Source organism: Ascaphus truei, chromosome 14 (assembly GCF_040206685.1).
Source record: "Ascaphus truei isolate aAscTru1 chromosome 14, aAscTru1.hap1, whole genome shotgun sequence".
NCBI lineage: Eukaryota > Metazoa > Chordata > Amphibia > Anura > Ascaphidae > Ascaphus > Ascaphus truei.
The window spans coordinates 31,083,455-31,107,581 of record NC_134496.1 but is presented as its reverse complement, the minus strand read 5'-3'; the positions used below and the strand labels follow the sequence as shown (position 1 = coordinate 31,107,581).

Here is a 24,127-nt window from a genome sequence, read left to right as displayed (position 1 = left end):
AAATGGGGCCTAGCACACTACTTTTTTTTAATTTGAAAGCTACATCAACCACTGCTTCCAGCAACCAATGGGTTAACGTGTTTGTTTGTTCTTGTAACTATAAGGCTGTCATTAGTAAAACAGCTAAAAAAATGCAGTTGAACACTATTCACGACGAATGATCTTGGGGAGAAGAAAAATAAGGGGGGAAAAATAAACGATTTATTATTTATTCATACGTTTCCAAACAAACAAAGCATCAGATGAATGTGAATGAATGCCAGTCACAATAACTCGGCAGTTAGGATTCGCAGTGTGCTTCTGGCCTCTCTGGCAGGGAAGGGGTTAGGAGGGGAAGGGGGGCTGGGAGGGTTGGCCTAAAACAAGGGGGAGGCTTGCCATGCTGCCATTGATAAGTCCCAGACACGTGACTGCTGTTGTTGAGCTTCCCATCTCCCTCCTCCCCCCCCCCCCCCCTTCTTACCTCCTCCCCCTCCATCCGCCCAAAGGCAGGAAGTTTTGCTGGGACTGAGCAGCGATTTATTACGGGAGTGAAGGCGCGGTGGGAAGTATGGATCTGCCGAACCTCTTTAAACACTTCTTCAGTAAGTGCGCTGCTCTTTCATGGAATGCTGTGCGCCTCCCGGTTGCGGCAGTGTGGGGTCCCTTCTCACACCGGCCGCTCTGTCCTTGTGAGGTTGCACTGTTCTCTGCTCCTTCCCAGTGCGCGTCAATGGGTGAGAGGCCTCCACCTCCCACCACCTGCTTTAATCCCCAGTCCGAGATGTCACATGCTGGGTGACTTGCCCGCCGGGTGAGGTGTGATTGTTGAGCTTTGACGCACACTGTGAAGGTTTTGACGCACACTGTGAATGTTGCGCTCGAGACGTTATAACGGCTTTGCGATTGAGTAGGATCTGCACCCAGGACCTTTCTAGAGAGGCAGCTTTCTTTATTCGGGTAGAACCCACTTTCCCAATTGTATCAGTATGTGGTCAATTTGCAATATTTACATGTTATACTGCTATTAGATCTGTGCATGTATAATGTGTCTTTATTGCATGCCCCTATGGCATTGAAAGGGTTACAAGCATCTGTGCAGTATCCTGGTAACATTCTAATTACAGCTTTTTCTTTATGTTAACAAAAGCCATTCATAGTCTCCTGAGAAGGCTGGTAGGATCGGTGGCTTTAGGTGTCTGTGAGGGCCACATTTAACTGCATTGTCATGTTTAATCGGTTAACTAGGCATTAAAGGGAAATACTCTGCTATCCATATTTGCAAAGAATCTTTTAACAGTTTTTAAACCATTTCCCCCGTTCTCTAAATACTTGCAAGCAAGTTACTGGTCTCCTTGGACTTTTGAAGGAAATCCAAATGGCTGCCAAATCTGGCTGTTTCTGCAACTGGATGAAGCCTCACCAGTGCTGGCGGAGGTGTGAAAAAGGGGTTAATAGATTTTCCAACACAGCAATAGTTTGTTTTTTTCAGTACTGACTGGAAGCTGATATGGACGTTGCCATGTCATAAGGCTCGATAAGACTTTACACTCCATGCATTACCCTTCATTTCCTTCTATTCTCAGGCTTCCATAGTGTTCACTCACTCATCAAGGATATAGGAGGCACAGAGACGGGGGTGAAGGAAGGGCTTTGCTTGGCTTGTGTGGAGGAAAACAGCAGGGATTTTGTATTAGTCCTCTGTTTTTTTTTAACCACGTTATAGGTGCAATGTCACAGAGGAAGTTTAAACTGGGTTAGTGGTTTTAAGCATGTCTTGTGAAACCCTAAAGGGTCAGTCCCCCAAAAATCTTACCTGAACAAGGAGTTTGTCCAGGGAGTACCCCAGATTTTTGTGACTAAAAGTGTGGTCTCAGGATTCCAAACATGGTATCGGGGTCACAGAAAGCCGCAATGTTACCTGCCGGTGAGAACGTGGCTTTTCTGTTGGCCTTTGGGGCAACCCATTTTGTGTCCGGCTGGCACATTTCGGACGTCGCAGGGCCATGGGCGAGCTGCCCGGGGACCTCCAGGCTTCAGTGGGGTGAGAAAAAAGCACTGTTATATGCTGCACTAACATTTTCAGTGCCCCAAGACGTACAGTACCCACCACTTAATTGTGTCTGCTACTCTAGGGGTCCTGTGATGTCGTGACCATGTCATGGACTTTCAGCTAGTTTTCTGTGGAGCGCTAAACACCATCTACCGGGCAGAGAAAGGGGAGAGGAGTCGTTCTCTTCTGTTCCTGTCACCCGTGACACTGAGATATTGTGCTCGCGATGCGCCGGAGGGGCTGTGGCACAAAGCTTTTGTTTACCATGGAAATGTTAACATGTATATGCTGTACATAAGGTATTATTTTGTGTAAATTGGCTGATGTTTTCTGTTCATTCATTCAGAAGGGGCAAAGCTTTCCAATCTTCTGTAACCATCTTGGTGCCAGAGATTGCTACAACAATTTGCCACACTTCTCTCTTCATGCACATTCTGACACTGAAAATTTTAAATTATGATTGAAATGCAGTTCCAAATATACATATCTATAGAGAGAGGGAGATGGGAAGATCTAGATCTGTGTGTGTTGGTAGATAGAGAGCAGACACACCAGGACTTAATTTTTCTTAAAATAGATTATTAACGATTTTCATTTTTTCTAAATCCAATCTAAAACCCTTACAGGGAGGGGCTGTTTCCTTTCATTGTCATGGGCTCCAAGACGTCTCTTGGCCCTGGTCCCATCACATTAGCACCGGGACTAGTGGTCATGTAGGAGAGGAACCTCCGTTAGGGTTGGTTATGGGGGACCCTTCACTCTTAAATCAATTTTTTGTCCATTTTAAATACGAGTTATTTAATTGAGCTGGGCATCATGACCAGTGCGTGCCAACATATTCGTTCTGTGACGCGACCACAAACACTAGACCAGGGGTGCGTTAACTTTTCAGTCTGTGCCCCCCTGCCTGCTCTCTCCCGCCCTCCCCTCTACCTGATGTCTGGCGTCTTCTGACGTCACGATGTTGCCATTGCAACGCGACGTCATTTGACCTGATGGCGCGTCACTGGAAGCCGCTGGAGATCAGGTGAAGGAAGTTAGAGGCCTTGTGCGCGCTCCCGACATTTAATTTAAATGCCTTGGGGAAGACGTCACCCCCCCAGAAAACCTTACGCACCCCTGCACTAGACCATAGGTGTAAGGCTGCGCTTATAGTGTCTGGCGACGCAACATCGCTCCAAAACAAATGAATTGACTCCGTCGCAAGCACTTATAGAAAGCGCGACGTTGTGTCTAAAAATTTGGAAGCCGGGCAAATTAGATTTTTTAGAGACAGTCGCCACATGTGACTGTCTCTAAATCAATCAAATTGCGCGGCCCACCCCCTTTAGTGACGTCACTGGCGACCATCGCTAAAAAACAAATGATAACTTTTGCTGGGGGTGACATCGGTCGCGTCGTCGTCGCCAGCACTATAAGCGCAGCCCAAGGTAGCAATCTTCTGCTTTGCCCCCCCCCCCCCCCAAAACCGCAACTTTTATTTTTCTCTGTACGAACTTAACTGTGATGTTTCCAGCTCAAGGGACACCTCGTTTTTTGGTAAATTGAACTTGAGCCATTATAGGTTCTGGCATAAACTACTGACATATGGCCACCTCTCCTGATGAGTGGCTTTTTATTGGCTGCTAGAACCAAGCCTTGGCCCGTGGCCACACTGTTTACCCAGGCATGTATTTTTGCCTGGGGTATGTAATGTAGCGACAACTGGTAAAATAACATCAGTGCAGTTGAACTCCATGGAGCCACAAATACCCCACTTCCGTCCCGCAACCCCAAAATAATAATTGAGCAGCACAGAGTTCTGCATTAAGGGGAAGACAACAAACTAGTTTTAAGTAACAGATGAGAGGTTATCTTGGTAACAGGAAACATCTGTAGGTTCTCAGGAAAGGTGTTTCAATGTAGGATCATTCAGCTGGGGACAATGAATGGCCGTCACATTGAGAGAGAACACGAGCATTACATAACAGTTCTCTTCCCTGCCGACCAGAGTATCCATTTACCATAGAGTGCTGAGGACTCGCAAACAAAAGCACCCCTGAGAGTGTAGACAAAAAGCAGGAGAGTTCTTGGAAGTACAAGGAAAATAAGCATCGGATGAAAAAGACACCATCGTTTTGAGTGTATCTATAGCCTCTCAATTTTCGAAGATCTAAAATGCCAGTCTGGTATAAGGGCACCGCTCTGCGTACACAGGAGCCGCAGTGGATGACCATTGAAGGGGCTCTGACGGGTTCCCGTGGACACACCTGTAAGTTGATGGAGAGGTCTCCCGTGCACACGCTAGCTGAGGAAGAACAAATACTTTAGTTGTATAGAAGAATCCTTTTTCTGACTGGTGGGGTGGATGCATTGATTTTAATTTGTGATACCAACCGATGGGCGGCACGCAAAGACCCAGGGAGTGTCCGAGGCATAGCTGCGTAGCAGGGGTGTTTATATCACTGCAAGAAACATTTATCACTGTTGGATAAACTGGTTCTTAGGTTTTCGAGTGCAAAGTGACGCGAAACACTTGCCACTGCACCATTAGGAGGTATCTAAATCATTGACCACCGCTAACACGGCACCAAATTACGTTCTTTGCAAATCACATCCCATCGGATCGTTAAATCTCAAACTAGAAGAATTGGTGAAGTCGTGAATGGACACGCCTTGCTTTAAACCTTTTCCATAGCATGTAGCTTATTGCTTTCTATAACCTTTGTTTACTAGTAGGTAAAACAGTTTATTGAACCAAAAGCATCTTTATTATTATTTCTTTTTAATTTTTTGCATGAAATTGCAGTATTTTCTTTTGAAAGAAAATAGGATTTAATTTGAAAATTTGTTACCCTGTTTTTAAATTGAAAGCAGCAATTCTCCCTCCTTTTCACACTAGGATGGGCTAATTTAAACTCTGGGACCCCCTGGTTCTTGAGAAACCAGTAAAAGTAGTACCAGTACTCCCCCCTCCCCCCGCCCCTTTTAAATCCTCTGCGTTCGAGGTGAACCTGTGCGGCTTCCTATTGGCCTGTGTGGTGGGAAATTTAAACCGCCATTATGTTGCTTAGAGTAACTGTACACACCGTGCTCAAGAAGAAGCATTCAGTCTCATCCAGACATCCATAAAATGTGAAGAATAATTGTGGCTTGGATACATAATTGGTAACACCACATCGGGCCCTATGAGTAATGTAATCTCAGTACCTATTAAGACGGGTGGCCAACTCCAGTTCTCAAGGGTCACCAACAGGTCAGGTTTTCAGGATCTCCCTGCTTCAGCACAGGTCGCTCAATCAGTGGCTCAGTTGAAGCCTGTGCTGAAGCAGGTATATCCTAAAAATCGGCCCTGTTGGTGGGCCTTGAGGACACTTGTTGGCCAGGCCTCGGCTGTTTTCTTCTCTTGTATCGGCGTGTGTGCAGTAGGATCCCTCAGAATTTGCAATGGTGAGAAAAAAAATCAACAGCGCAATTGCGAATGGATGCACGGAAATATCGTTTGAAAAAGGAGAAAGTGCTGTTGAGGCGTAGGAGAGTTCCTGCACTTGTATTAATGATCTAAACATATTTTTTTTGATATATATTTTCAATCGGGATTTCCGTGCATCCTTTCGCTGTTGCTCTAACTTTTTTCCTCATCATTGCAACTGCCATTTAGTTTCTCCTGGAGCGGACTGCAATGCGCTGCACTTACCGGTGAGTATCTCAATAACGGGAGGGTTCCCCAGAGCTGAAAATAGCACTGTCCAACTCCAGAGATGCCCTGTTTCCCATCCTGGGGGGGAGGGAGGTGCTTTAAAATTGGCACCAAAGAGCTTTGCCCCAGTGTGTAACCGGTTTGGTTTTTTTGAGCTCATGAGCAGTGCTGCTGGTTTTGTAAAACTTTGGCCATTGTTTTTATTTTGTGTAACCTGTGCTTTAATTATACTGGGTTTAGAGAGCAATTTAGTTAGGTTGAAATGGCCACAGGAGTATCAAGGTGCTTGAGATTTCACAGACTAGATGACTAGTGCATGTTACTAAATTAGGGAGTTAACGTAATTTTACCTGTGAATCACACATTTAATTAACGTCATGTTTGATTCTGCAGAGCAGAAAAAAAAATGTTCCAGAGAGATCCCAGTTCTCTGCTGGTGGTCCGATGGTGTAATGTTTCCAGTCTGTGTTTCTGCAGTGTAGCACTAGACCTTATACTCTGCACTTTATTGTATTAAACTAACACTGCTGTGAAATATGTCAAAACTGGACATGGACGGTATTAAATGTTCTATATTTTTGTCTTTAGTCTCTGTTAGTAACATAATGCTGATGGGTTTTATGGTGTAAAAATCATTACCATGGTGTAGTTTCCTCTCTAGACGCCTCTTCTGCTAGGTCTGTTACTGGAGCATCCCCAAAACTACAATACACCCCTGTAGTTTCCACCTCACATTGCCTGACATTGAGTTATAAGGAACTACAGACACTTTTATGCTTCCTTATAGCAACATATATGTGAGTAAAAATGCACAACACCACCTTGTCGCCTGAAAAAAACCTGCACTGTATTTGCCAAGAATAGGGAAACTGCTAGCAATTGGGTATTTGTCTTGTGTATAAATTTGTGTCAGATGTTTGTAAATGGATCCCCCTTCTCATCCACAATTACTGTTGTTTTTATTTATATTTTCATTTGTCACCTTGCAAAAAAGCACATATAGGATGTTAAAAAGTGTGCAATGTCTTTCATGATCGCTGCAGCGAACTGAGGCGTTATAAGCTAGTTTTACGGAAAGGGAAATTTAGAAGGGACAGCAAAAATGGTACCATATACTGTATAAGGAGTGCCAAGAATGTCCAGGTTTAAGTGAAGTGCTGGAGGGTTCTGCTACAATTTAATGCGGGGGTGCTCAAGACCCCCAACAGGTCAGGTTTTCATGATATCGCATCTTCAGCACAGGTGTCTCAATCAGTGTCTGCTTCGGCTCAGAGACTCAGTCTTTTACTGAGCCACCTGTGCTGAAGCCGGGATATCCTGAAAACCTGACCTGTTGGCCAGGGCTTGAGGGTCAGAGTTGAGCTCTCTTGCATTAATGGACACTGGATGGGGTTAAGCAGCAGTCCAAGCTGTAGTTTACAAATAAAAAAAAGTTGCCTTTAATATGTGCATCAATACAATCCACACTAAGTAATTGGCTACGCTGCTGGTCGATCCGTTCTCCTGTGATCAATTGGTGAAGATTCGGCTCGGGGGTTCACTAAATGGCAGTCAGTGCAGCAGAAGAGGACCAAAGATGCAAAGTTCTGTGGGGAAGATCATGTGACCAGACAGTCACTAGATATAATTGGTGCCTGTTTCAGAAGAAGAGGGGGGCGTGACTTTGTAAATGGTTACTATAGAAACCACAAATGCTGGTTACATTATAATACAGTACAGTAAGAATCTCCTTTTAGAGTTTTTTTTTTCCCCTCATAGTACAGAATTGATTTCTTAAAAAAAAAAAACGTAGGATATTGCTTGGTGCAGCGCTAAAGGTGCCTTCCCAGATAGCTGGCAAAAAAACCCCACAACTGTTAACGAATTTAACAATGTAATTGGCATCCTTAAACTAATGATAAAAACAAATATCAGGCTGTTTGTTTCTTAAAAGAAATTACAAATTGCATTTCTTATGGATCTTTGAATGGAGAAGGGTTTGACAATCATGTTTGCCCCTCTCCCACCAGAGTGGAGAAAGGGGACTTCCTGTGCAAACTCGTGTGGAATACACACAGACCTCTTACGAGGGGCAGCCCCCCCCCCCCCCCAACACAAATCAAACCCCTCCCAAGTCTCCTCTTACTGTTTTCAAATTAGCCTTAAAACAGGACTTTAAAATAGATATTGGTGTCACATCCAGGTGTTACCCCTTAAACATGTCACTGCCATTGGTACAACCTAGGGGGGACTGAGCCTTCTAAGTGCAAGCTCACAAATACGTAATTGGCGCTCTAAGATTTGGTTTGAATGAATGCTGTGTATCTGGTGTCATTCTGACTCCAATTAGGGGTGAAAGAATAAATGCATGGTGCAGAATAGCAGTCTGTCATCTGCCAACAGCAGGGAAATTATAGTCTTATTGCTGTCCAGCTAGAATGGTTTAATAACTTGTGCACTGGCCTGACATTTGTGGTATGTAGTACACTCCCCTTGAAGTGAATGAGCCCAGTTTAAATACCGTCTCTCCTTGTGGCCTTTGGTTTGTCTCCCTGTGCCTCAGGCACCAGAATTGGTGTGTGAGTTTATTTGGTGCAGGGACTCATGCCTGGAAAAATCCATGTACAGCGCTGTGTACACTCTGTGCTAAACAAGAAATATTATGACCATCTGTTTTATTTGGTCTTATACTGGACTGTTTCAGAGCTTTTTTTGGTTAATGCTTTCCATGAGAGAAGAGGTCATTGGCCTCTTAAAAGCGTAGACCGATTTTCTAGTTTGTTCTTTAAGTGCTTAAATTTACACATCAAAATGCTGTATCAAGTTAGAAAAGTCTTATAATGTGGTAAGTCAGTTGACCTTTCGGGAGTGAAGTTTTCCTAAATCCTGCTGGCCACATTAAATCTGAAATTGTTTCACACACCGTCCCTATGGCTTTCCATGGACAAGTCTGTGTGCCTCGGTGTCAGAGCACTGCGATAAAGGACATGAGAAACGCGTACCCTTTTCGTCCCCCGAGAAGATGGCCTGGGGTCACCAGCTCAGCTGAGCTCAGAACACAGATGGGAGAAAGAAGAGTTCCCATGATCGGATGCTGCACAGAAATTATGCTCTATAAATACAGGCATTAATAATGTCAAATACGATGGGGAACATCTAGTTGTGCGGTTTGCCGTTGCTAATTTTAAACGTAGTGTTAGAAAGGTGGTGAGTTCAGAAACCATTTTCCATTGCCCCCAAAATGCAGTGTAATCTAATCGGGGGGGGGGGGAGGAACACACATACTTTTCCCGTTTTGTCCCTGCTAGGCCCCTATTGCAGGTTTTTATGATAAAATGATTTAATAAATTGTAAACCCTACTTGAATTGGGGTTCTCCTAGAGCTGATATGTGGTCCCTGGACATCCGAGGACTCCCGGGTTGCCGGGGTATTGCTGCTTTAAGCATTGTAATTGTAGGAATTTTTATCATAGTCGGGCATCAAACCCGTCCTTTTTAAAATCAGTAGTACAAATGTAGTGGTTCACATTTTTATTTGTTTTGTTTTGGCCTGCAAGCTAAATATTTGTATGTGTATGCTCATAATATAGGTGTGTGTGTGTGTGTGTGTGTGTGTGTGTATAATATATGTATATATATGTGTGTATATATGTGTTTTATGTGTGTAACACCGAGCAGAGGTCTCCAAGCTACGGGTCGGGGGCCACATTACCCCCCCCCCCCCCCCACACACACACACGATTTTATCCGGCCCGCGGCAACTTGATATATGAGCAAAAATATATATATTTCATTTCCCAGTGTACGCACGGCATCCTTTCTTTGTAATTGTCACATTTCTCTCTTGTTCTGAATGCTTGAATCATGCTGATTGCGTCAAAAAGATCCAAATAAAACTTATTCGTTCATTTATAAAAAGATTTTTTTTCCCTTTGGCCCGTGAAAATGTGTAGAATACACGATGTGTACCTCGTACTGAAAAGTTTGGAGACCACTGACATAGAGCATAAACTTCAGCTTATTGGATTTTGGAGTGCCTATATCTGTGTGCTGCTTCGTTGACACTTGGATGGTATGTACTGTGGATGATCTTTAGCTGTGTGTGTGTGTGTGTGTGTGTGTGTGTGTGTGTGTGTGTGTGTGTGTGTGTGTGTGTGTGTGTGTGTGTGTGTGTGTGTGTGTGTGTGTGTGTGTGTGTGTGTGTGTCAGCACTACCCTTCCATATAAAAATCCCAAATTTTTTTTTTTTTATCTACCTTGCTGGTTTCTTTGCTTTATATTTGCACATACTTTTTTTTGGTTGTGATTTTCTGCGACCACCCTCATTTTCCGTGTGTGTTGTGCATTGTGTTTAGTGCCCCCTGGGAACCAAAAGGGTTTAGAATGGTAGGGAAGGTTTTAGATGGCTACATCCCAAATTCACTTCATGGTAATCTTGACCTAGCAAGTATTGCTCTTATGGGCTATCGCTTTAACACCAATACGATGCATTTAATCAACGCCACTTGGATGCTACATGAGATAGCTACCGCGTCATGGGGTCTGGCACTCTGGGGGCCCCATGACGTAGTGACTACATTACCTACTATTTCCTAGTTGAGGACACATTCTGCGCTCCTGTGAAGCGCTGAATGTGCATTGGCCGGCCGAGGAACGGAAGAGGACAACCCCCGGTTCCGTCATCAGTGATGTCAGTCACGTGATGGTAAAGTCTCAAGGGCTGTGGCACTCGGGTACCGCGGCCCGTCCAACACCGAAAGGGTTAAAGCATTAACCAGGTACTGCATTGCCGTTAAACTCGCGCAGCTGCAATGCGGGAAAAGGGCCGGGATATGTCGGTTAGGAAAGGGATTTTTATTTTTTTGCAGAGAATAGAGGCAGGATGCCGCTGTACATAACAGGAAGGAGACATTAAAGCCCTGGGATGGAATGTTTGAAATGTCTCTAACTGCTAAATGTTAAACAGCTGAAGTGCATCCGGCTTCAGCAAAAGACACGAAGACAGGCGCTCTTACGTGTGTTCAAATTGTGCGATAAGCCATCACAAGAGCACCACACTGAAAATCATGTGATCCCACACACAGAGCTTCATAATTGTTTTTCACAGTTCTAAAACACGAATTGGCCGGCGTCGCTGTCGGTCACATTAACCCCTTAGCTGCCAGCAATGGCTCAACTAAGATTCGGCCTGTTAATCTTACTGTGCCGGTCAGGTTAGGAGGTCACATTGAAGGAACAGCTGTCCCTCATGCAGTGTTAATGTAAACTTCCTGTCTGAACAAATGCAGGATTTCAACCAATGTCTTCAGTTTGTTATTCCCTGCCAGAGGAGCAACAGAGGTAATGATGAATCCAGACAACTTTTAAACTGTACTCAAACAATTCCCCTGTACTGTACTTCTTTATTTCAGAGGTATTTGGACGATTCTCTGTACTGCAGACAATTGGCTATTAAATAGTGTTGAAATGGGGACTTGTGGGGAGGGGGGAGGGGGGTGGGAGAAGGGGTCCTTCCTCAAAAATACAGATTTTCTTTCCTCCGTTGATGGGCAGTAGATGAGTTTTGCCTATGCTTCCAATGTTGTAAGATTTCTTAGCCAGTTGCTGGCAAGCTTAATCCTTTTGGATACCCCATATTCTTGAGAATCTCTCTCCCAATCTCTTGCACGTCTCTCTCTATCTCACTTAAGCTATGTCACAAGCTTTCTCCCAGACCGGTGGGGGATGTCTCAATGCTGTCTCGAACCCTGTCTTTCTCTGCCTAAGGGCCGTTCTATAGTGTGTGCGGGCGTGCGTGCACGCTGGTGCCTGTGCTAACGAATGTGCCGCACGCTGTGTGTGTGTGTGTGTGTGTGTGTGTGTGTGTGTACAGCCCTAAGACCCGGTGTGCTCATGTCTCTTGCTCTATCTACTGGAGAAAAGCCTAGCTCCACTCATATGAAACAGACTAAAATCTTCTCCAGCATATTGAATGGAAGTGCCTTAGGCCAGGTCCATAGTGCCTTTGCCCGTGCAGAGGTGTGCGCGGCTGTGACGTCACCCGCTTGAAGCGGTTGTATTTTTTGGCCATGGCGGGCGTGTCTAGGGGCGTACCAGTGACGTCACTGAGCTGTTTTGCCCTCATTGGGCGACCACTCACATGACCGGTCTGTCGTGCTGAGAAATCAGTGTAACTGATTTCTTGCGCAATGCAAACCCCCTCCTGCTGAAGCCGCATGGACGCGAATACTGCCTTAAGGCTGTCTGTTCGCTCAACGTGTGGACGCCTCTGCACGGTCTGCAATAACATGGCCCCAGCCTTAGTCTTTTACCACCACATCTTTCAAGCGCTCAAGATCTTGGTCCTACTCCTGGTCTCTCACTTTCCGAGGGTCTATCTTGACATGGTTTCCAACTTAACATATTTTGACCCAAAGATTGCACTAAGTGATCCATACGTATGACTAGAAAAAAGTATATACATGAAATAAATAGTTTGTCACATTGGATGTGCCTTGGGGCTTCTTTGTTTACTGGTGTATATTTGAGGTCACTTTCCCAGTAGCTCTCCAGTTGGCCCAATTAAATGACATTGTGGGCCTGTGTTATGAGCTTGCGTAATTGTATGTTTTTGGGAGGTATGGGGGCCCCTCCTCTCAGCTTAAGCTCACCCATCCCACCCTTTTTTTAATCAGCAGGTCAAAGTACACACATTAAATAGCAGTAGTCATATAAGAGATTTCTTTTCCCAGGAAAAGGTGGAGATAACCTTTACTGCAGCAATTAATTTATGTCCTTAAAAAATGTCAATTTTAATAATGGTGCTAAACAAATGGCAAAATATTATTATAGGAGTCGTCATGATGTGAGTTTGGTCTTCCACTAAATCTGTTATATTTTAAACATTTCCCCTTTCTAGTTTGCTTACACCTGAAACTAGGGTTGTAACAGAAGTGCCATAAGTATGGGAGCGTGTTGGAGCTGATATAAAATTGATAAATGTCCTTTGTAATTGGGATTATTGATACTGATTTTTTTTTTTCCCCCTCTGATCAACAGGCATTGGGAAAGTGAAACGGAAGCCAAACATGCCTGATTCTGCATCCACCGCAGATGATAGTTTGTCAGACACAGAACGTCTATACGATCTCAACATGCCGGCTTACGTTAAATTTACATACGTGGCAGAGAGGGATGATGAGCTGTCCTTGGTTAAAGGGACCAAGGTAATTGTTATGGAGAAGTGCAGCGACGGATGGTGGAGAGGTAGCTACAGTGGACGAGTAGGCTGGTTCCCTTCAAACTATGTGACCGAAGAGAATGACAGTCCCTCAGGTGACCAAGTGGGCACACTGTCCGAAAAACTGGCAGCAGTGGTAAACAACCTCAACAACGGCCGTTCACTCCATGTGGTCCAGGCCCTATACCCCTTTAGCTCGTCCAACGAGGAAGAGCTTAACTTTGAGAAGGGTGAAGTGATGGATGTTATTGAGAAGCCAGAAAACGACCCAGAGTGGTGGAAGTGTCGGAAAAGCAATGGTCTTGTAGGCCTGGTGCCAAAGAACTACGTTACTATAATGCAGAACTTACAGCCCAGCTCGGGTTATGAGCCCTTACCACCCCGCTGTGATTACATCGGACCCTCGGCCTCTGGAAGGTTTGCTGGTAACCTGTGGTATTATGGGAAAGTGACCCGACATCAAGCAGAAATGGCACTCAACGAGCGAGGGAACGAGGGAGATTTCCTTATAAGAGACAGCGAGTCTTCTGTAAGTTTCTACTAGGGTGGAATAAAGAGTTCAAGGATGGAGAAAGCATTTCTAGCTTCCAATGTTTAAATGTATATGGGACAACAGTACACATTAATTTTAATAGTCGATGACTATAGTACCCTGTTATATTTTTCCTTGTTTTGTATTTAACTTGGAAATTAGAAATAGCATGTAAATATTTTACTAAAATTGTTTAGTAGAACAGATTTAATGTAGATTTTAGCTGCTCAGTAGGTATTTTAGAAATGTTACATTCCATTTTGGTGAATTACACCAACATTTAAAGCAAATTTGGTGCCTATTTCTATTGTAAAAAAAAAGGGACAAAGTAAATTCCCAATTTATTGTACTTTCTTAGAAATTACGTTATGATTGAGAAGTTTTCCAACCACACTTTATTATATAATCTGGACAATTGTCTTTACATTGTCGTGCTGGTATGTCTGTACATCCCAAGTTTATAAGCGTGACATTTTTCACACCTAAAGATCTTGTAGATAAGACAGTGGGAAGTATCGTGATTACAAACACATCATGTGATTTTCATGTTTATTAATATATATCGAAGCATGAATTTAAACTTTCAGATATTCCAAAGTAAATGAAATGAGTGTAAAGTAGAAGGGATTACTATAGGCTAAAACTAAACCACATGGAACTTCCAGGAACAAACTATCGAACGTACATTTTCTTTTTTTTATTCTCCCATTAGGGGCTGTGAAACAATCTTCTGTCTGGTAACGAGCGCATGATTTACTGTTCATCCCAGAAACTGCTACGTCTCATATACAATGGTGAAAAAGGCTTGCTATGAAATAACTTTAACTTATATAGCGTTGTTCTCCCAATGGGACTGAGCGCTTCACAATTACTGTATAGTGCGCGTAGCACATAGAATTTTACAGGCGCAGTCCCTGCCCAGAGGAGTTTACAATCTGTTTTTGGTGCCTGAGGTACTGGGAGATAAAGTGAGTTAGCCAACATCACAAGGAGCTGACACCGGGAATTTTACCATGTCCCCCTAACTCGGTGTTGTTGTTTACAGAGTCAGTGTCTTTACTCACTGAGCCACTCCTTCTTTTGTTGTGTACTGTTCTTCATGGTACTTACAGTAGCATAAATCTCCACAATTTGTAATGCAAAGGTTGCTACAAAAGCAGATTTCACACATGTAACAGAGTATTAGCCGACAGTAAGTGGGAAGTAAACTTCTTGCAAAAAATTCAAAAATAGAACAGAGAACAGGAACCTACTATGGGCACTCTAAACACCTCAAGGGTGATTTTATGAACACGTTAAAACATACACTTTAATGAACAAATTGGTCCCGTTCCACTATGTGGACATAACATACTAAGCATGCACACTTAATACACAGGTAGGACTGAACAGGCATAGGCTCAGTGTAGAGTCTGTTCAGAAACCTCTCAGGTAAGTAGTAGGTCTGCTGATATTAGGATATTGTCCAACCAGTAATAGGTATCTGAATAGTAATAAACGGTACTGATCCAACACAGCTCTGCTGTCAGAGCTGGTCTCTAAAGGATCAGTACTAGATGAGAGGTAGAAGATATATACACATAGTAACGCCGTATTAGTATTAGGCCTGGGACATAGTAAACACTTTGGTGCTGCTGCTTGCTGCCGCTCGCTCTACCAGGAGCTTTTTGCTGTCTTGGCAGAGGAGACAGCAAGCGCGCTTGGGAGGCGGGTATCACTGTGTGTGTGTGTGTGTCACTTGGTAGCTGTCAGTGTGTGTTTGTCACTTTGAAGTGGTCTGTGTGTTTGTATGTCACTGGGGAACGTGTGTGTGTGTGTGTGTGTGTGTGTGTGTGTGTGTGTGTGTGTGTGTGTGTGTGTGTGTGTGTGTGTTATATAATATTTTAAAAATAAAAAAAGACATGTGAGAATAAATTATTTATTAACATTGTGCAACTTTGATAAATATATTCACACACACACATCACACACACATCTGACACACACACATACACACATACACATCACACATACACACATACACCTCTGCTGGTCTGGTGGCTCTGTAGTTACAATGCCGGACCAGCTGCAGCCCCATTGGATGGGAGCGGTCACATGACCGCTCATCAGCTTCCCCGAGCGGCAAATTTCAAACTTGCCTGTCTCGGGGAAGTTTCTCAGCCTCCGCACGCATCAGCACGCATGCGGAGGGAGAAACTATAGCCGCGCTGATAACAGATGCAGGGGCTTTGTGCATCTGTTCAGCCCGGCTCAGCGACGCTGAGTTCACTATGTCCTGGGCCTTAGACAGCTTACTGCTACTGTGTGACAGTAGGAATGACAGCTCCTGGTAAACTGAGCTCCATTAAGATCGTCCGATCAAGTGGGAAGCTCAAATGAAGAATTGCGCGCTGCAGTTACAGGCGAACACTGCCGCCAGCTGACTCGCGGATAGGCAAGTGAGTCCTGCACGTGCACCCATCTGCCGACGCGCGCGTTTCGTGTAGCCGCTTCCTACTAGTGTTCATACTTATAGGATCGGAGCGTTTAATTATTGTTTTAATACCCATTATTTTAATTTGTTCAATAAAGTGTATGTTTTAACGTGTTCATCCTATCACCCTTCAGGTGTTTAGAGTGCCCATACTAGGTTCCTGTTCTCTGTTCTATTATTATTCATACCTACCTAGGGAGCACCTACACCTATTACCTCTAGACAGCTGCGGGGGTTCCCCTATTTGTCTCTAAAAAATTCAAAACACAACTAGATGAGCTGGTTGTGTGGAGACCAGCAGATAAAACAAAATGGGTAATGTATTGGTAATTTTGTTAGAGCATCATTGACTAGCAGTTTTTGTCTCGAGTATTGTGGAAGCAATGTGTATGTTGGGAATACCTGAAGGAGTTTCATTAGCCCGAAAAAAAACATTTTGGGCACCACTGTGTTGCATGTATATTCTAATCTGAAACCACAGCACCATAATATAGTGTCTGGCGGTGGGGTACAATGTAGTGTTTTTGTATCTTATTTTTTTCTGTGGTGTGAACTGGTGGTGAACTGACCCACCTATGAATTTTGATAACTTTGGGTTTTTTTTCTGTCAGCAGTGTGTTGTGGACACACACTAGTGGTCAAATTGTATAATTTAAGGCTCACCATTTGTAATCTGGTGGCTTCCTGAAGTCTGCGTAAGGTTACTGCTTTTCTGTAGCAGGAGGTATTTTAACTTCATACGTTAGATTTCATGGCCCAATTCAACATCTTTGCCACAAAGGCTCTTCACTTTTTGAACTTGGTCCCAAGTTCTTGTGTTGCTACATTTGTTTGTCTATCTGCAAAAGGGCATTCGTTAAGTTAATGGATTCAATTGTACGATGGCTGAATGGAAAATCTTTCTGTTGGTTTCCTTAACTTAAGAGGGCTTTTGGTGCAGCTGGAAATCACGATTCAGTATAGGCAAACAAATGGGTAAGCTAAATGTAGCTTGTAGTTACACATAAACCAGACACCAAAGTTAATATAGACTGGTTTACAGAGATGGAAAGATCCCGGGCACATGATACTTAAATACTGGCGCATATGTTGCGGTGCAGTGCTGACTTTCATGCCAGTCACAGGAAACAGCGCAACCTATCCTGGTTTGATAGTGAAACAGAATGCAGGTTACACTGTACCCGGTTGTGGCGATGACTGACTGGTCAGCCAGCGCTGCGCTTCTTAGTCTGCCATGTGGGAGAGGGAGAGCAGGTAGCTGTGAGGAGAGTGGGAGGGAGCCGAGGCAGAGCCCCCTGGGACTGCCCTGTCTCAGATATATACACACACTGACACACAGATTGAAGTTTAAGCAGAGCGGAAGGGTAGAAGAGTGTTTTGTTCCTCATACAACATGGTTGTGAAAGGAATGTGACATTTGGTCGCGACCATTTCGCCGCAACCAAATCCATTTAGTGGCTTGATTTAAGGCGTTTAGCGGTTGGGATAGGGCCGCTTAGGGTAGGGGGTTTAGGCACCTTAGTGGCGAACTGACCAGCGGTAGCAGGTTACGGCGACGGGGTGAGTCGCGGCGAAGCGCCGGTGGTCATTTGGTTGCGGTAAGACGGCCGCAACCAAATATCCTAGACCGGTTGAGAATTGTTACAGCTGCTTTGTGTCAGCTGACATCCTGTAGGTTCCCCCAATGAACTTGTTTATTATGACAATTTTTCCTTTAACGTTTATTTTAATGTTGGTTACCTCTAATGTATTTGCAACATTCGGCACACCTGTAAGCCCGTGACTTGTGTATGTGACGAGGGTTAATACACACGTCTATCTAGCGGACTTGCTTATCTCTCAGCAGGGTCCCTAAAATGAGTAATATCTCCCCTCAATCCGTCACAATATATCTCAACTCGTTGCCACCATCAAAAATGGTTTCAAGTTTTACTTGCAGAGTTTGTGGTCCCTGTTTACTAGGAAAAATATGTAATTTAACACACAAGCACACCTATTGTAGCAAAATGCGTCCGAAAATGTAATTCCTCTTCAAAGAGTGCAAAGTTTAGTTAGTGATCAAAAACAATACTTATCACATTTTAGATTTAATATAAAAAAGAAAAAGAATGTTAGAAGAAACTTACAGTATGATATAAAAAGGAACCTGTTTCTGGAGGGATGTGGAACTCCCTCCTAGGACTTGAGCATCGGGTATTGAGTATATTATATTTATACATCTGTATACTGTATATATTGTTTTGAGTGGTTGGCGCTACTTTCCTATCCTTTTATCCAGTATGATATGGAGACATTATTTTCCCATAAAAATAATGGGATAAAACAAACAGAAATTCCTAACATACATTACCACAAATATTGGGCTTCTCAAAGGGTGTTAAGTTGCAAATATGAGAATTCACGTGTCATAGCGTTACAGTTCTCTTTTGAATTCTAAATTCATATCCCAAATGCATTCTTTTTTTAATTCTAAAAACCCTTGCAATTGGAACAGAATAAGCCCACCTTCTGGGACGTTTCCTTAACGCCCCCTCATCTATCTCGAATTAAATTTTTAGGTTTGAGGAGAGAAAATAGATTGTTGAATTGAAAATATCCCATAACTTTCTTTCTATAACATAACGCTGGGAACTGCATCACTGTGTTAAGGTCAGTTTGCCGCTGTCGTGATTAGTCATGACAGAGCTACTCCTAGTTTTGAGCGGTAAACAAATATCTGATCTCACAATCATGGATTGTTTTTCATCATTTAATCTGTCCGATTTAAAATGTCACAAAGATATATTTGTTCTTTTTGTGAACCATATCAGGTTATTTTTTAGTTAAAACCTGATACTGAATGGTGACCCTTTTTGTCACTATACTCTGCTACTCAGGGGGATATTTCAGGAATATATGATCACCTTTGAATATGACACCCAGGGCCTATGGTATGTCTGGGTACTGTCACCAGACCTCCGTAATATTAACATATCATTTTATTAAGCCGTTAATAACAACCCCCAGGTTTAAGCTCTGGTTGACAACTTACTATAAAACGTTGGGTTATGGCTTAATCGCCCCACAATGGTCGGGATGTCTAAAAGTGTTTAGCAGTTCCTGGTCTAAACATATTTTTTCTTTATTGACCAATAAATGCCTATGCCCATTTGTCTTTACATAGAAGAGAAATAGAGATCTTAAAAATATACGTTAACCTTCTGTGTACCAGATATGAAATATTTTAATATTTTAATGGTATTATCGTGACGGTTCTCACCATCAGGCTGCTTCTAAATGCAAGGTATGTTCCGGCTCTGTAGAAATTCAGCATGGCCTGGATGTCGCTCTGTGTTTATCAAAGGTGTTGTATGAAGTCATGAGAGCCCAATCTAGGCCGCTCCTGCGTCAAAGCTCTTAAGTTCTAATGAAGATATAATACTTCAGGCAAATATGGCCTACTTTATTTATTAATGATTTGTTAATTGGAAATACAATTTGTAGGTGTATGATGCATGCTAGTGTTACTAATAAATTAAAAGTCACTGTTGTACCAGTTTTAATTATGGTTTTCTTCTTCTTTTTGTTTTTTTTTTTTTTTTCTTCTTTCTTTCTTTTAAAAAAAAAAAAGCCAAATGACTTTTCGGTCTCCTTGAAAGCCCAAGGCAAGAACAAGCATTTCAAAGTCCAGATGAAAGACAATGTGTACTGCATTGGCCAACGGAAGTTTGCTACCATGGAGGAGTTGGTAGAACATTACAAAAAGGCCCCCATTTTTACCAGCGAGCAGGGTGAAAAACTCTATCTAATCAAGCCCTTGTCTTGAGGATACAACATGGAAAATTAGAGAAGGATCTCCAGCAAGTGCAGGTGTGGTGCATTCGTTATAAGGACTGAAAGGATAACTGCTTAAAGCCACCGAATGAACCAAAGGCCTCTCCTGCCCCAATCGCAAAGGGCAACTCCTGTGTCATGAGCTACATCCAGTTGTGAAAACGGGCCATTTTGATATTATAAATTGGATTATACTTCATTATTTCTGTTTATTTGCACCATCCCTCCCCCGGTGCGTTTCCCCATTACATGTCTCTATCTTCTGCCCTGTTAATGCAACATTTTTCAGTATTTTGGTGCAGAATTGTGTAACCATTGCTGCACTTGGGTCCTGAAGAACGTGGTTTTGGCCCAACCAGAGAGGATCCTCTACCAGATCATACAAAGTCACATATGAACTTTTATATGCTGCTTGTTTCTTCTTCACTCTATGCTTTGGACAATGCATTTGAGAGGCGTGAGCTTGGATTGAATGCTATTCTAGTGAATGTGATGTCTTTTGTTCCCCTTACACATTACCCCCCCCCCCTCCCCTCCCCCACACACACACGTCAAACTGGCACTGTGCTCTGTATTAGCCACATCAGTGTGACATGTTGTCCTTTTTCAAGACATTTCATATTTATTTGTTTACAAAACCTTGGTAATCTATTTCAGGTCTTTTGCATGTTAAGATGCTTTTTAATGGACCAATATCAGGATTCTTCATAACTGTAGCTGTATGAGATCAAAATCGAGAGGGCAGTCATGATAAACAAATCCTGTCAAATTCTGAATACGACCGATCATAATTCCACGTACGTTTGTAATCTGTGCTGTTGATTGGTTTGGCAAAATATGTGGTGTTACATTAATGAACTGTGCCAACATTACCATTGAACACTATATGAAGTCTGTGATATTCAGAGTTATACTGTGATGTTGTGTTATTATTGTGGCCAATAGACCTGGATCCATCTGTGGTTTTCCACAAGCTTTCTAGACCTCAGGTTATTCATCAGATGCACTTAACGATTTCCAAAAGTAATGTACAACTACATATGAAGAACTTATGTTGGTTCAACATGGCTGCTACAATAGATAACGTAAAGGTGCATTCATTCAATCATTTCTTTGAAAACACTTCTATTTATTACGTTTGTTTGAAAGCTTCAAGAGGCCCGATCTGTACAGAAATTCTTCTGTAAGTTAATATAGATTGAATTACTGTGTTTTTAATGCAGGGGTAGTTAACTCTGTCGAAGACTGAGCCACTGATTGAGCCACCTGTTCTGAAGCAGGGATATCCAATAAATCTGACCTGTTGGTAGCTCTTGAGGACTTGAGTTGACTCCCCCTGGTTTAACAGGTCAATCCCTACATCTTTGCCTTTCCCCCGTAACTATTCAACAGAGAAGCAACATGAGAAGGGGAAGGGAATCTATCAAGGCATAGACTTGAATTTGGTACCTAATTTCTAAACTGAAAGACATTAACATTATACTAAACCATAAAATTAAAAGGGCAGGTGGATTTTACAGTTACAAGATGAGCACAGGGTTCTGCCTGTATTTGACACGAGTGAATGCACCTTTGAACTCATCCATTGTAGCTGAACAGCGGCTGTACGTTCTCATATTGGTGATTCCGCATGTGTCTCTGAAACAGAACTAAGGTGACTATGATAAGGTGAAAATATCTTCACATTGCCTTGACTTCAGTTTATTTTCATCGAAAGGAAGTCTTTTGTTGCTGGATAACTGTAAAAGTTCATGATTGCGTTTCTTAACCCCTCAGCTGCTAGCGGCGGGGTTAAGAGTCCAACTCTGTCTTGGTCAACCAAAATGCTGACACCTCGGCATCTGTATAGCTTCACACCCCTTTCTAGGAATCCCCATTTATAAGCTAAGTATTATGTTTATCCTTCAGTATAAGTAATTATCCCCTTTATTCTGTCCACTCCTCTGTTCAAATCTGTAAAGTGCACCAGGAACACATGCACATAAATGTTTTGTCTAGGTTTCCTAGACAGTCACTAAGCCACAAGTAGTTGAAGAATTAGAAGCCTGATGACCCTACCAATTGGATACACAAATCATTATTTACAGAGGTACAAATTCACTTTTCTTTTTGATCAGACCTGGATTAAAACATATTTAACAATGCTTAAGAGGTGCAGTTTCCCACCCCCCAAGTTTTTTTTTTTTTTTTTGATGGGGGACAAAAACACTCCTGATTAGAAAAGCCAAATCATTTTCTTCCCAAGTAAAATTAATGTTTCAATTGTCTTAGTAGCTAACGAGATTCAACCGCAGCTATTTTCCTAGTGGTAAAAAGTCTATTGATTTTAGTATTAAAAACCCTCTGTAGGGCTACAAAATAAGTTACTTGACGGATGATAAAAGACTAGTTAACCCCTTTGCTGCCAGTGAAGGGGTTAGCAATTTGTCTATTTTAAATATAGTAAGGGGGACTGCACCTGAAAGTCTTGGTAATTCTGGGCCTTTAAAAGCTGCCGGTGTGGCTTATTCAATAAAATTCAGGCTTTTGGAAAAGTATTCTGGTTGTAGATGTTACATATCCTCAGTATGTATTTATCTCAACAGAAATGAGTATTGGAGCAATCATCACTTTAGTTGCATATCACACGTAAATAGATTTGCATTTGGGCCAGTGCATCAAGATGTTGGGTTTAGTATTTTGAGATCTGTCTTATACTGCATATCCTCAATAGCCTTCTGAAATTATGGGGGAGGGAGGCAAAGCCAGTGCAAAATGATACCATTCATGGCTACAGTTGCCGTTGTGAATCTGAGAAACCCAGGTGGCTTCTATACAAAGTGTAATGTAGCTGTTATAAAAGATTATACATTGAAGGATATAACTTGGGGAGCCTTCTATGAATAAAAATGTGTATACGAAATTCTTGGCTTTGGTTATTGATGCTCAGTGAAATGTAAGCGACCGACTCCAGTTTGATTATTAAATATCAATGGCTACTTATAGTTGGATGTGGGTTTAGCTTCATAAATAATGGTCCTTATTTTCCCTTTCCCACCACCGTCACAGATGTCACTGTTGAATGCTCTTGTAGTTTTCAATTCTACTTGTCATATAAAATAATCTTCGTGGGTCCTCTTAAATATAGCTGTTAATCGTATACTTGATAAGAAATACCTTCTAATGTAACCAGGGAAAGTTTCAAAGCTATACAGTTACTCTGTTTTAGCTTAACTATAGATTTTGTTTTGTCTTGAAATTTCCAGTCTAATTTTTTGATAGAGCTGCAATCTATCTTTTTCTGTTCTTGACAGTGATAAGCAAGGACTTCAGGACAGATTAAAATATCTACGGGATATTTCCATGGAGACAACGCCAAGTCACACGCAAAAAAAAATATTAGTTACATGGACGGTGCTATACAAATAAAGATATATATATATATATATCTACATACATAAACTCTCCTAAGTGTATGTTATGGGGGAGTGTTTGTAACCCAGCCTACTGAAATCTTGTACGAAAACTAAAATGCAGGTAAATGTGGTGACACTATACACAATACTTTTTATTTTTTTTAAATGGCACAAAAGATCAAAACAAGAAAAGTTGTGTGTCTGTACATCGTCAAGGAAACGGTTCCTGTTGGTACATTTTAATAAGAAAGGAGTCAAAGTTAAAGTGCAGTCCCTTATATGATCATTATGAGCCAATGACAGTGACACATTTAATGGGTTCGATCTGGGTGTTTTGACACTTTTTTTTATTTTTTAAGTTTGTAAACCTCAAAACCTGAAAGGTTTGTGTTTCCATTGCTGTGCCTTTTTTATATCATGGTGTTGAACATGAGTTTGCCCAGGCACCCCCTCTCCCTTTTCCTCATCTTTATTAGCTCTAACAACATGGTGGCTTAACATTAAATACTGTAGGGAAACACCTGACTAGCATTCATTATTTGTATCTGGTGAAAAATGAATGTTGCCTTTCATACGGGAACACCGGGTCCAAGCCTATCAGCAACTTAAGGTTTTCTGTTTACAAAGTAATTATGATGCAATCGTTGGTCGAAGAACAACTTACCGGTATCTTTGGGGACTGACAAACTTCTCACCAAAAGAAACTGTCAAGATTGTAAAAAAAATAAAGTACTACAAATCTTTTCTATCCCTACTTCACACTGATGAAAGCCAAAAAGTGGAAATGGCTGCCTGAGTAGGTTTGTTGGCCATGCACGTCTTTAACCCAGACTTACATCTTCAAATGCTGTGTGGAATAGCAAACCTGCTTAAAGGGATCCATGTTAAAGTGAAAAAGAAGCAAAAGTGACGGGGTGCTGCTTTGCTTGTGATTACCCAGAATCCCTGTGCTGCACTGGAAGCGATGTATGCTGTGTGAATAAAGCAGGTTTGGGGGACATAAAT

At 42.4% G+C, this 24,127-nt stretch overlaps 1 protein-coding gene across 5 annotated transcripts in view; it reads left to right on the top strand.

The window, feature by feature from the left end:
• Positions 1-23,640, top strand: part of NCK1 (NCK adaptor protein 1) — a 106,215-nt gene extending 82,575 nt beyond the window's left edge. For 4 of the 5 annotated variants that reach the window (XM_075570317.1, XM_075570313.1, XM_075570314.1 and 1 more), the window contains 2 exons: positions 12,729-13,438; positions 19,525-23,640. In XM_075570317.1, the coding sequence (XP_075426432.1) occupies positions 12,729-13,438; positions 19,525-19,719 (905 nt within the window). In that variant the 3' untranslated portion in view covers positions 19,720-23,640. Of the gene's footprint in view, positions 1-466; positions 585-12,728; positions 13,439-19,524 lie in introns of those variants that run through there. The other variant, XM_075570318.1, reaches the window with a different exon arrangement.
• Positions 23,641-24,127: the final 487 nt, after the last annotated feature.